Source organism: Chionomys nivalis, chromosome 7 (genome assembly GCF_950005125.1).
Source record: "Chionomys nivalis chromosome 7, mChiNiv1.1, whole genome shotgun sequence".
Lineage (NCBI taxonomy): Eukaryota > Metazoa > Chordata > Mammalia > Rodentia > Cricetidae > Chionomys > Chionomys nivalis.
In genome coordinates, this window is record NC_080092.1 from 87,784,314 (window position 1) to 87,797,701 (window position 13,388).

At 47.0% G+C, this 13,388-nt stretch overlaps 1 protein-coding gene across 1 annotated transcript in view; it reads right to left on the bottom strand.

Annotated features, from left to right (window-relative positions):
- Positions 1-7,462: 7,462 nt before the first annotated feature.
- Pitpnc1 (phosphatidylinositol transfer protein cytoplasmic 1) overlaps positions 7,463-13,388 on the bottom strand; it is a 271,371-nt gene continuing 265,445 nt past the window's right edge. Inside the window, exon 9 of the mRNA XM_057773822.1 lies at positions 7,463-12,596. Coding sequence (XP_057629805.1) covers positions 12,280-12,596 — 317 coding nt within the window. The 3' untranslated portion in view covers positions 7,463-12,279. The remainder of the gene's footprint in view (positions 12,597-13,388) is intronic.

Here is a 13,388-nt window from a genome sequence, read left to right on the forward strand (position 1 = left end):
GAAACTGACCGTCCAATAGCTGGATAGGATAAGGATAGGTGGGAAAACCAGACCAAGGACCCTGGGAAGAAGGAGGGGGGAGTCAGGGTAGTCGCCAGCCAGCCAGAGGGGAAATGGGAAGTACAAGATCAAAGAGAAGTAATACCACGTGGCAGAATGCGGATTAATAGAAATGGGTTAATTTAAGTTATAAGAGCAAGTTAGTAATAAGCCTGAGCTTGTCAGTTAAGTATTTATAATTAATATTAAGTTTCTGTGCTGGTTATTCGGGAACTGGCAGACAGAGAAGAAAAGTCTACCTACGAGGTTTCAAACTAACTGAATTAATAGAAGGTAATTTTAGACTTTGCCCTTGTTATATAACAGTGTTAGAAATGAGACTAGGGCTTTTCTCATGCAAAATAGTCTGGGTTTTAAGGATGATGCTCACATGACCCCAGAGTATAGGACACACGGCAGTCACCTTCCGCCTTCCACCACACGTTGTAGAGCACACACGTGTGAACGAGAATTCCTGGGAAGAAGCTGTGTCTGCCAAGGCCGAATGACCGCTAGAACTGTGGGGATGTAGAGAGGCTGGAGTGTTGACAATCACCTTATCTCAGGCTCGCTTTAGCCCTGAACAGCCACTCAGTGTCCACCTGTGTCAGAACTAACAGCCTTTGACTAATAAAAAACCTTTGGAATCTACTAACTTAGTAGACAAATAGTGTCTACCAACACAGAAGCTAACAGACAGCATCTGAAGCCTAAAGGAAAGATTCCCCAATCTTGTTGTATCCCATCTCTCTGATGTTGTCACCAATGTTTCTTTCTTCTTCTTTTCTATGAACAGGTCTTACTATGTAGCTCTGGTTGTCCTGGGACTCTCTCTGTAGACCAGGCTGGTCTCAAACCCACAGAGATCTGTCTGCATCTGCATCCTTAGCACCACAAAGAGAGAGGACCTGAATGGTCAGAGGAATGAGGTACTTAGCAAGTTTCTGCAGGGATTGGGGAATTTCAGCTGCCAGGCAGGGGTGGTGCATGCCTTTGATCACAGCACTTAGGAGGAAGAGGCAGGCAGATCATTGTGAGTTCGAGGCCAGCCTGGTCTACAGAGCGAGTTCCAAGACAGGCTCCAAAGCTACAGAGAAATCCTATCTCAAAAAATAACAGCAACAAAAAAAAACAAGACCCAGTGAGAAAATTTGAGGATCAGGCTAAACGCAACAGTCCAAAGGCAAGAATGGGGACAAGTTGCCAGGACAAGCTCTGGGGTGGGAGTAGGGGTTCTCAACAATGAGGTTTAAGTAACTATGCTTTCTGAGAGATGGAGAAAGATTGGAGGACTGGGGAATTGGCTTGACTGGGGCATGCTAGGCAAGACTAGGCGTGACTGCCAGCACTACAGAAACTGAAGCGCGTGACGAGTCACTACAGTTCCAGTGGTAGGGAGGTAGAGGCAGCGGGGTCAGGAGTTCAAGGTTATCCTAAGCTAAAGACCCTCTGAGGACGTAAAGCTCCTTTTGACCCTTCAGGGGCTGGCTTCGTAACAAAGGAGTTTATGAAACTGCTTTCCAAATACAAAGACTGAGTGGGTTATACCAGGAACGCTAAGGGCGGAGATGCCCCAGTTGCAGGGGAAGATTGACAAACAGGTCGGTGTCTACCAACTGGGCATTTGAAGACAAAGAATTTTATCAGGGTAAGAGGAGGAGGCATAAGCCCAAGTCTTTGTGCCAACCTTATGTGGACATGATTACTATTTTAAAAAAAAGTATCAGGACATGCGGTGGTGGTGCACACCTTTAATCCCAGCATTCAGGAGGCAGTAGGCAGGCAGGTCTCAGCCTGGTCTACAGAGTGAGTTCCAGGGCAGCCAGGGCTACAAAGAGAAACCCTGTCTAGAAAAAACAAACAAACCAAGTATCTACTTATTATGTGAGTGTGGGGGGGAGTGGGGACACACATACACCACTGTGTGAGTGTGGAGGTCAGAGGGCAGTGTGAGAGTCAGTTACATCCTAATGACTATTCCATAGAGATCCACTAAACAAAAATGCCTCTGACCTGTAAGCCTCTTGTCCAAGGACAGGCAGGCAGTTCCTGAAATCCTAGAGGCTGTTGTCTTTGGGAGACACGTTTCCACTCCCTAAACAAGTTTGTTTGCTCTATCTGCACCAGTGCTTGATCACATGTGGATGGGAGGTGCATAGGCAGGAAATACATCAGGATGTGTGCTTGCCCCTGATTGGACCTGATGGGAAATGCAATGAATTATGGGTTTTTCTTCCTTCCTTCCTTCCTTCCTTCCTTCCTTCCTTCCTTCCTTCCTTCCTTCCTTCCTTCTTTCCTTCCCTTTTTTTAAAAAATTTTTCAAGACAGTGTTTGTTTCTCTATGTAACACCCCTGGCTGTCCTGGAACTCACTGCAGCTCAGGTTGACCTCAGACTCACAAAGATCTGTCTGCCTCTGCCTCCCAAGTGCTGGGATTAAAGGTGTGTGCCACCACCACCCAGATGGGTTTTCCTTCCTAAGTCCTTGCAAAACTTGATTCTGGGTCATCTTCTGGAAACCCAGAGATGGACCTGTTCAGAGTCCACTCACCTGGCCAGTATTCAATTAAAGTTTGCTTCAAATTTGGCTTTAAATTGTGGTCCTGGTCTCATTCTCTATCAGTGGGATTGACAGCAGCTTGCAAGAGTCTGTTCTTTCCTTTAATCATGGGGGTCCCAGAGTTTGAACTCAGGTTGTCAGGCTTGGTGGAAGTGCTTTCTCTGCTGAACTGTCTTGCTGGCTCCATAACTGGTTTTCATAGTTAACAAAATGATCCCTTAAATCTCAGGTGCTTTAGTGTTGCACTGAATTCACTGAACTTAAGAGGTTCCCAATATTTTATTTTTATGCTTCAAACTGACTATGTGACCAAGGTTGATGTGTTTTTAAAATTTTTTATTTTACGTGTGTGGTTGTTTTGTTTGCATGTATATGAACCACATGCGTGCAGTCCCCTTGGAGGCTACAAGAAGGCAGATCCTCTTGTGACTGGCATTACAGACGGTTGTTAGCCATCACATGGGTACTAGGAATTGAACCCAGGTCCTCTGCAAGAACAACAGATACTTTTAACCCCTGATCCATCTCTCCAGCCCCCAAGGTTGGTCTAATCTGTGGTGGTTTGAATGAAAATGGTCCCCATAGGCACATAGGGAATGATATTATTTTAATGTATTAGGAGGTGTGGCCTTGTTGGAGAAGGTGTGTCACTGGAGGTGGGTTTTGAGGTTTCAGAAGCTCAAGCCAGGCACAGTCTCTCTCTCTCTCTCTCTCTCTCTCTCTCTCTCTCTCTCTCTCTCTCTCTCTCTCTCCCTCTCTCCCTCTCCCTCTCTCCCTCTCTCCCTCTCTCCCCCCGCCCTCTCTCTCCCTGCTGCTTGCAGATTTGGATGTAGAGTTTCAGCCATTTCCTAACACTACGTTGCTTCCATGATCCTAGACCTCTGAAACTGTAAGTCAGCCCCAATTAAATATTTTCCTGTATGAGAATTGCTGTGGTCATATTGCTGTAGAACAGCAACTAAAATAAAATCCTTCTGCTTCCACCTCCCCAGTGGTAGGATTACAAAGGTGTACCACCACACCTGATTTATGTGGTAGTGGGCATTGAAGCCAAGGCTTTGTACACGCTAGGCAAGCACCGTACCTACTGAGCTACGTCCCCTGACCTCCTCCTCTATCTTTTTTCTTTTCTTTTTCTCACATGCTGGGAACAGAACAAGAACATTGCTGCAAAGTACTGACCTGTTCCAAACTGTGGTTAGTTTATCATTTATCAGCCTGACCACAAACTTCAACATATCTGGGAAAAGGGGATCTCAACTGAGGGATTTCTTTTCTCAGATTGACCCATTGGCGTGTCTGTGGGGCATTTTCTTGCTTGCTCGTTGATGTAGGAGGGCCTATCCCACTTTGGGCGGTGCCATCCTTGGGCAGAAGGGTCTGAGCTGTCTGAGAAAGGTAGCTGAGGGGCTGGAGAGGTGGCTCAGTGGTTAAGAGCACTGGCTGCTCTTCCAGAGGACCTGGGTTCAGTTTGTAGCACCCTCACGCAGCAGCTCACAACCTCTTTTGGCCTCCAAGGGTATTGTACTCACAGATACACACACAATAATAGAATGAAGTTGGAGCGGTAGACATGAGAGAGAGGGGAGAGAAGGGGGAAGAGGAAGGGGGCAGACAGAGGAGAGAGAGTTAAACCTTGGTCTCTGGTCCTGGGCCTCCCTCAGTGATGAACTATATGATATATTAGCTGAAATAAACCCTCTCTGCAAGTTGCTTTTGGTCAGTTTGCTGGATTTTTTTTTGTCAATTTGACCCAAGCTGCAGTCATCTGAGAGGAGGGAACCTCAACTGAGAAAATTCCTCCGTAAGACAGAATTGCAGGTAGACCACCTGTAAGACATTTTCTTTTTTTTTTTTTTTTTAATATTTATTATGTATACAACATTCTTTCTGCGTGTATGCCTGAAGGCCAGAAGAGGGCACCAGACCTCATTACAGATGGTTGTGAGCCACCATGTGGTTGCTGGGAATTGAACTCAGGACCTTTGGAAGAGCAGGCAATGCTCTTAACCACTGAGCCATCTCTCCAGCCCAAGACATTTTCTTAATTAGTGATTGATGGGGGAGGGCCCCGTTCACTGTGGGTGGGGACATCCCTGGGCTAGCGGTCCTGGGTTCTATAGGAAAGCAGGCTAAGCAAGCCATGAGGAGCAAGCCAGCAAGTAGTCCCGCTCCATGGCCTCCATCAGCTCCTGCCTCCAGGATCCTGCCCTGTTTGAGTTCCTGTCCTGACTTCCTTCAGGGATGAACAGTGGTGGGAGCTGAATAAAGCCTTTTCCCCCTCAATTCGCTTTTTGGTTGTGTTTCATCGCAGGAATAGAAACCCCGACTAAGGCAGTTGGTATGCTAATTCTCACAGCAACAGCCAGAACACCTCCTTTCCCAGGAAGAGGAAAGCAGGTAAGCCCTGGGACCGGAATGAGGCAGTCGATTAAACTGCATATGGTGGAAGAGAGAATTCGTGTGTAGACACGTTAGGCAGAAAAAGCCAATCCGTAGCTCTGAAAACAGGGCTTGGTGGAGCCACCACACACCCGGGTGTAGATGAATACCCAGGCTGTCCAGGCAAAGCCATCAAAGCCTCCAGCTGACCCTTACAGTTTCATGGACGGCTATTTCAGCCAGGCTGTGTCCTGAACTTTGAGACCAAGGTGCAGTTGGAGGCCAGAGGTGGAAATATCTCGAGGAATGCGATGACCATGATGGCCGCTGAGGAACTCTTCAAGAAATACGTGGGTGTGCACAAGTCTAAGGTTAGGCCTCGGCAGGAAGACGCTTGTGAGGAAAAGCTCTGCTGAGGAACTCGGGACGGGGCGTGTCACAAGCACCTAGACACTGAGCATTAGGCCTGCAAATATTTAACAGCCCCATATAGTTCAGCCCTGTGAGGCAGCCTCCGCCCAAGAGCGCAGGCCGAAAGCCAGCCAGCAGCAGTGTGTGGGAAGTTTGTGTGTTTTGAATACAGAATTAAAAGGCAGGATGGGGGTGTAATGGTGAAGTTGGAGCTACAAAAGGAAACATGTTTTAGTTAATTGAATTGATATTACACCACTCATAGAACTTGAGTGTAAGCAGTGTGCCTGCTCCATTCAGAGGTCAGACTGTGACAGCTTCTTTCTTCTTTTAAATTGCACCTACTTATTTATTTGTTTATTGTGTGTTTGTGTGTCGAGGTCAGAGATCAACTTCTGTTAGCTGATCTTCTGACTTGGGGGGGGGTTAAACTCCAGTCATCAGACTTGACAGCAAGTACCGTGACTCACTCAGCCAGCCAGCCCAAGACTGTGGCATTTCTTCAGGATTAACTGGAAGACAGAGTAAGGGATGTGTTTCTGCATGAACCCCAAAGAGATTAGTGAACCAGGGACAGGGAATCATTTCTGTCCCCATACTCACCAACCCCAGATGATCCTCTTGTAAACGACCGGAACTGCCTGAGATAGCGAAGCCCTGGCAGGGCAATTTTGGCTTTCCTTAAGAAGTGACCCAGTGTGCCCTGGTGGTGGCGCATGCCTTTAATCCCAGCATTCTGGAGACAGAGGTAGGCGGATCTCTGTGAGTTCGAGGCCAGCCTGGGCTACAGAGGGAGTTCCAGGACAGGCTCCAAAGCTACTGAGAAACCCTGTCTCTGTGACCCAGGCTGTGGGTTGGCTAAGAGTGCTTGCTGCTCAAACATGGGGACCCAGGTTCAGATCCTAGCAGCCAAGCCTCTAACTCCAGTACTGAGGGATCTGATGCCCTCCTGAAGACACACAAACACACATAAATAAAATAAATCCGTAAAGAAAATGGGTGGTTCAACTAGGGTTGTGTCCCCAGACCTATATAAATGGTGCATGCTAGCACACACCTGAATCCCGGAACTAGGCAAATGGTTCAGTGCTTTTTGTTTTGTTTTGTTTTGAGACAGTGTTTCTCTGTGTAGCTTTGGTGTGCATTCTGGAACTCACTCTGTAGACCAGACTGGCCTCAAACTCACAGAGATCACCTGTCTCTGCCTCCTGAGTGCTGGAATTAAGGCGTGCGCCACCACTGCCTGGCTAATTCAGTGCTCGTAACCACTGAACCATCTCTCCAGCCTTCATAAACTTCTTTAATTCAAACTTAACAAGGAGCTGGGTGGTGGTGGCGCATGCCTTTAATTCCAGCAGAGGCAGGTGGATCTCTGTGAGTTCGAGGCCAGCCTGACATACAGATATACAGAATGAGTTTCCAGGACAGCTACAACTACATAACAGAGAGGGCCTCTCTCAACAAAACTAAACAACAAAACGACCTAACTGGTCTGTCGGGCTCAGCAGAGTTTTTACCTATTTTCCTGGCATCCCCAACGGTGCTGGATTCTAGTTCCAGCACACACACACCCCTAACTTGGTATGGAGAGGATGTGGCACTCCCAATGATTCCTGTAGGTTATGTGATCTCAAACTCTATGAACATTCAAGTATCTGACAGGTGGATAAGGGAGTTTATACATTCGTTTTATGGGATTATAGATTTCCTTCACTTTGGCGGGGGGGGCGGGGTTCAAGACAGGATTTCTCGGTGTAGCCCTGGCTGTCCTAGAACTCTCTATGTGGACCAGGCTGGCCTCAAACTCACAGAGATCCACCTGCCTCTGCCTCCCAAGTGCTGGGGTTACTATTTGCTATTTTTAGGCTGGAAAATTAGGGACACCGGGGCTTTTCCTCCCAACGGTCTTGCATGTGAGGCCTCGTATGTCCATCAGTAGGAGAGGCATGCTGGCACACAAGGCCATAGCACTGGGTACAGTAATCGGTTTCTTCCTTCCCCACTGACCATCCCATTAACACTGGCTAACAGTCCCCTGAGACAAGTTGAGAAAGAGGAAGCTACGCTTGGGAAGAAGATTGCTTTGTACTTTATTTACAACAGAATGTAAGAAAAAGTAAGCTATCAACAATAATAAATAACAGGGGCGGGCATAGACGACAGTACAGCCATAGAATGACACAGACGGATGCGCGTCCCTTCCGCTCGCCTTGCTGGCAACTCTCTGGGTTCCAACACTTGGTCCTTCAGCGGTGGCAGTGGTATTTTATAAAGTCAGCCAATCGATATCTCAGCTCAAAAATGTAAACACTGAAATTACACTGGGAAGGACACATACATGGCAACATGGATAACGCCAACTCAAGAGAACCTCCTCTTTCTTGGGGGGACACAGAGAAACCTAAAGGGAGACTTGAAATTCTACAGACACCACTTCAACTTGAAAAACAAGAAGGCGGGGAGGCTTATGGCAAGCATAACTGCAGGGACTTGCAGTTAAGGGGTACGGTCTCTAACGTCCTCCACGAATTCATCCTTTCTCAGCACGACATCCTGCGAAGCTTGAGCAGTTAGACAGCAGACACGGACCGCTTTGAAGGTGGCGCACAGAGAACTCAAGCTGTCTTGCATCTGTGTGTCAACACCACGTGACGGTGTCTCACCAAGAATGAAGAGCTTAATGTAGTTTATTTATGTCAATTTATAGCCCAGGCCAGGATTTTGTCATCTTTGCAACTATGGCTCAGACGGCCTACTGTCACCTAGCCACCTAGTCGGGTGACTGGCAAAGCATGGGGAACGTACGGAAACCCACGGAGCCACTCTCCCTGGGGTTATCTGCTCAGACGGAAAGGATAGTCAACTCGATGCCGGCCTTTTTCAAAAAGGAAATTCCCATCGACCTAAGCCAGCTGGCAGCCTGGGGTCTGTCACCTCTGAGCAGCGCAGAGATACTGAAGGAGGTGGGATTTCAAAGCACTCAAACACCTTAGCCTGGAAATTTCATTCAAATGGGTTTTTATCAAGATGTCTCTTAGTTTACAGTTCATTACAGGCTGTGGAAATAAGCGACAAAATTACTTTTATAGGGGTATCCTTGAGAGTTTTGTATTTTATTCTTTTTTTGTTTGTTTGTTTTGTTTTTCGAGACAGGGTTTCTCTGTGGTTTTGGAGCCTGTCCTGGAACTAGCTCTTGTAGACCAGGCTGGTCTCAAACTCACAGAGATCCACCTGCCTCTGCCTCCCAAGTGCTGGGATTAAAGGCGTGCGCCACCACTGCCCGGCTTGTATTTTATTCTTAAAATTATATCTCTCTGTGTGTTTGTGTACACACCACTGTGTACGTGGCGGTTAGAGGACAACTTACGAGAATTATTTTTCTTTCATGTGAGACCTGGGGATTGAACTCAGGTTGTCAGGCTTGGTGGCAAGTGCTTCGGCCCTCTGAGCCATTTTGACAGCCGTTGCTTGAGTGTGTGTGTTCATTGTGTGTTTGCGTCCATTCACCCACAGTTGAGCTAACTTATTTCCACCCCCAGAACACACTGACACACACCTCTAACTAAAACAATTCCCCACATGGATGCGAGGACTTTACAAACAGACCCAGCAACAAAGTGGCAACCGACAATGTTGCAGCTTCTCCTCTCTCTCTCAGTTCTTCCTTTTGCGTTCTCTGACTGCAGCTCGAGAGGAAATGCACTTCCGGGGTGGCTTCAGACAGACCTTATGCAATAAGACACCGCAAAGCCTCCTTGATCCCGACAAAGCGGCAGTGCTGTGCCACGCCTAGAGCACAGGGGCATTGCCTATCCGAAAACCACCTGGAGTAAAGACATGTATGGCCATTTTAGTAGCATCCACCAACATCGGAGATGAAGAGGGGGTAAACATATGTATTATCCTATGGGTTACTTCCTTCATTTTGGCTACCGGAGACTTAGAACTGTGGTGCGGGACTCACTATACTGCATTCTGTCTATGTATATATATATGTACAGGTATAATACAGTTTTGGTGAACAAAGTTGGAGGTTTCCACATGGCAGACAGAGGCACTGAGTTAAGGACTCTATTTCCCCCTCAAACATGCTTAGTAAATTCAAGTTTCTGCTATATTTTTTTGTCTTCCCAAATTTCCATCATGCAGCCATTTTGTTTCCATCCTCACAAGAGTTATTCATGTCCTATGTACACATTCATCGCGGGCTTCTATCCCACAGGAGTGGACTCATGTCGGGACAAAGCGAAAAGATACTTGGAAAATCAAGATTCAGAAAATATCGAAGTCGGGTATGCTTTGTGATGGCGGGATTAAATATTCAAAGCAGCTAATGAAATATCCAGACTCCCACCCCTTCCTTATTTGTGGCACAGGCAAACCACACGTAGGCAGAAAAGCTGGACACACGCGTACTGGTTAAGAATTACACTGTCAGAGGTTAGCGCCGCAATTGGTGTCAAAGGTGTTGGGCTGACTATAAAGGAAAGAAAACCCACAAAAAGGGAATCAGAAAGTAGCTTTTCAAAGGGAACCAGACTGCTGACCTTGACAACAAAAGCTGGCATAGAAAAAAAAAAAGGGAACGTGGCATGGTACTGACACAAAACCTCGGCGCCAGATGGGCTAACCACCGCACGAAACCAATTTGTACTACACGAAAACCAGTGAGCCCACCCCAGCCCGATTTCAGCTTGCAAACGGGGAGCAGATACATATACTCTGTGTCTTCTGAAAGGGGAATTTTGCTTTTTAAAGCCAGACATTCTCACTGAGTACAGCCGCTCAGAGAGGGAGCCGCTGAGAAGTCCAAAGGGTTCAAGGAAAGATGGCGACTTCCCACAAGAGAGATTCATGCTTCTCTACCATGCAAGGAAGGGCATCCTACTACGGCACGGTCCCCTTAAGGGAAAGATAAACTGGTGCACAGAGCTATTTGCAGTTTTCCTTTGAGTACTGGGCGCAACATCCATCTACTGATAAATGATCTAGGGACACTAAGCACTCCGGTGCTGGGCTCAAGGGGCCAGCACCTGTGCCTTGGGGAGAGGACGTGGCCCCGAGAGACACTGGAGTGAGGAGCACTCAAGACAGGGTACGGGCAGGGTCCATTGGCTGGGAGCGGGCAGGGAAGGAGAATACACTCCTGGGTCTGTTTTCTTTCCTTTGGGATCTGTGTTGGGGGTCATTTCCCTGCCTGAGGTTGGAGGTCACAGTCAGAAAGAACAGCTAGGACATGGGCTCTGGAGCTCCCCAGCCACCTCTTGTTCATCGCTGACATTCTGCTTGCCTTCCCCACGTGTTTAAAGGCAGCGAGGGGCAACAGTGACAGATTTCTTCCTGCCACTTTGACCTTGCCAGCTGTTGGCCTGGACTCTGACGTCCATCTCAACGTCTCTCAGCAATGAGATCAGGACAAAGGGGGCATTTATGACCGCGCCTCTGTACGAATCGGACTCGGCGATTCCATCATGGAGACAAGGTCCCCAGGTGACTGTGTTTACTGGCTCCCCCAGACATTGCCAATTGCACTGTTTCCTTTTCGCAGGGTTGGGGACGGAGCCCAGGGCCTTCTGCATGCTAGGCAAGAACTCTACCATTGAGCTACACCCCAGCCCCCAATATTTGGATTGTAAGGAACAAGTAAGAGAATAATGTTTTCTAAACCTGGTGATTGACAACCCATTCCAGGTATGTCTGGGTGTTACTAAGCACTTTTAACCGGGTGGGGAGGATTCTTTTTTTGCAAGGTTTGGACACCAGACATTCTGACAGTGGTTAAGCCCAGGTAACTCAGTCCACTCTGAACTTCCTCAAGTGGGAGATTGTCAATGGATTCTATTTAGTTCACTGGAATTTCTGAGAATTGTAATGGATGATGGACACTCACAGGTCAAAGGTCAAGCTTCACTGGTACCTGAAGAGGAGGTGTTTGTCTCGCCTGGGGCTCTCAGTTTCCAGATCATTCCACATTCTATCAGCTATGATCACAGTCATCCAGGCAAGTCTAAAAATTTGAGAGGCCACCAGGGTACAAAAGGGGAAATTACTAAGAGACGGGAACAGATGGGATCTTTATTAAATTCTATGAAAAGGTATAAAGAAGTCATTGTTCAATTGCACTTGGAGCCTCTAGAAATTGGTCATTAAAATTTTCAAAAATTTGAGGAGTTGATTAGGCCCCAAATCCTGAGTCAGACTAATCAAAACAGGAATATTGATAACAGCTGGCATTCAAGTATTGGTGGTCAGCAGTTCAAAATTTGACTATTAGGCGTGTGACACCTGAGAGTATTTTCTTTTTTGTTGTAGAGAATTTCATGTTTGATGGGAGGAAATTGACTTCATTATTTTACCACATCTTACAAAAATAAAAACAAAACAAAACAAAAACAACAAAACCGGCTTCACGGCTTTTCATCCATTTACCTGTTTACCATTGAAGCCCACGTCAGACTCGCCAGGGCCCCCACACATAAATCTATAGATGCTGTGGGGTTTTTGTTTGATTGTTTTTGACTCAGGGTCTCATATAATTTTTTATATAACTGAGGTTAACCCTGATCTTCTGAGCCTCTCGTCTAGCTAACCACGCTGGGAATGGAACGTAGGGCTTCATGCAAGCTCTTGCAGCCCTTTCCTGGCTAAGTTCTGTCCTCAGCACCCTCCTGCTTTATTTTTCCTAGTCTTACATCTCGTGTTCACTATGATGCTGTATGGCACACGTAGGGGTTCTTGCTATCTGTTAAAATATTTAACCACATGCACACTCTGAGATCAAAGGACATATCTGAGTGACGAGGCAGTCCTTTCCTCTATCAGAGAATTAAAAAAAAAAAAAAAAGCCTCAAATGAAAATACAAAACCCAATGGGATGTTCACATGAAGTTACTCTGACTTGGGCCGACATGGCTTTTCAGAAAAGTGGACACCAGGTAAATTCAGGGTGGTTTTTTTCTCAGGATCCGGAAGTGTGAGTGTCTCTGGAGCAGATTTTTTCCGGGGCCGGTCTTTGGGAATGGACAGGAATTCTGGCGCATCTGTGGAAAGAGGGGTGGACGGGGCGCTGGACGGGGCGCTGCGCACTGATGAAGGCAGCAGGGCAATGCTGGAGATCGAAATGGCAGGTGGGAAAACGCCGATTTTCTTGTTGGTGGCTTCCTGAGTGGCTCGTTCGAATTCTCGCACTTCGTCCATTGTCATGTCTTCAAAGGGAAAAGCAGAGAGGACAATAAACAGTTACCAAGCAGACGTGCAAATGGGTTCACCGCTAAGTCTGGGGACTGTATCGTGAAGGAGACCCCCTACCCATCACAAGTCCCAACTGGTTTTGAAAAACTAAGCCCTCATTCCCCACCCCCACTACAACCCTCATCTCTGATACTGAAAAGAATATTCTTTTTTTTTGGATATCAATTCAAGGATTTTCAAATGACTCTTCAATTAGTATTTAGAAATCACTGAAATACATTTTCTTTATTATTTGCTGTGGATGTGTTCGTGGTGGGGTGGATGAGTGGGGGTCGGAGGACCACTTTCAGGAGTCAGTTCTTCCGCTATTGGAAGTCACTGGGTTGAACTCAGGTTGGCAGCCTTGGCAGCGGTAGCTACCTTTATCAGCAAGTCGTCTCATCAGTCTAATTAGTAGACTCCAAAAATATTTGTGTGGGTGTGGGTGTGGGTGTGTATATGCACACACACACCTCTGGGTACACAAAGGAGCCGGAAGAGGGCATCCTTTGACACAGAGTCTTCCGCAGAAGCTGCGCTCACATTTTCTACCCCCTGGATCCTCCTATTTCTACCCCCACTCCCTTGAGCTAGAGCCGCAGGCTTTGCGGGGTGTCTGGATTGTTACCTGTGTGCAGGGATCTGAATTTCAGTCCAGCACAAGAGCTCTTAATTGCTGAGCCATCTCCAGCCACCTCAGTTAGTATTTTAAGTATTCCAGGTCAGGATTTAACGAGGGGGTGTAAAACCAGATCCAGTAAATGTGT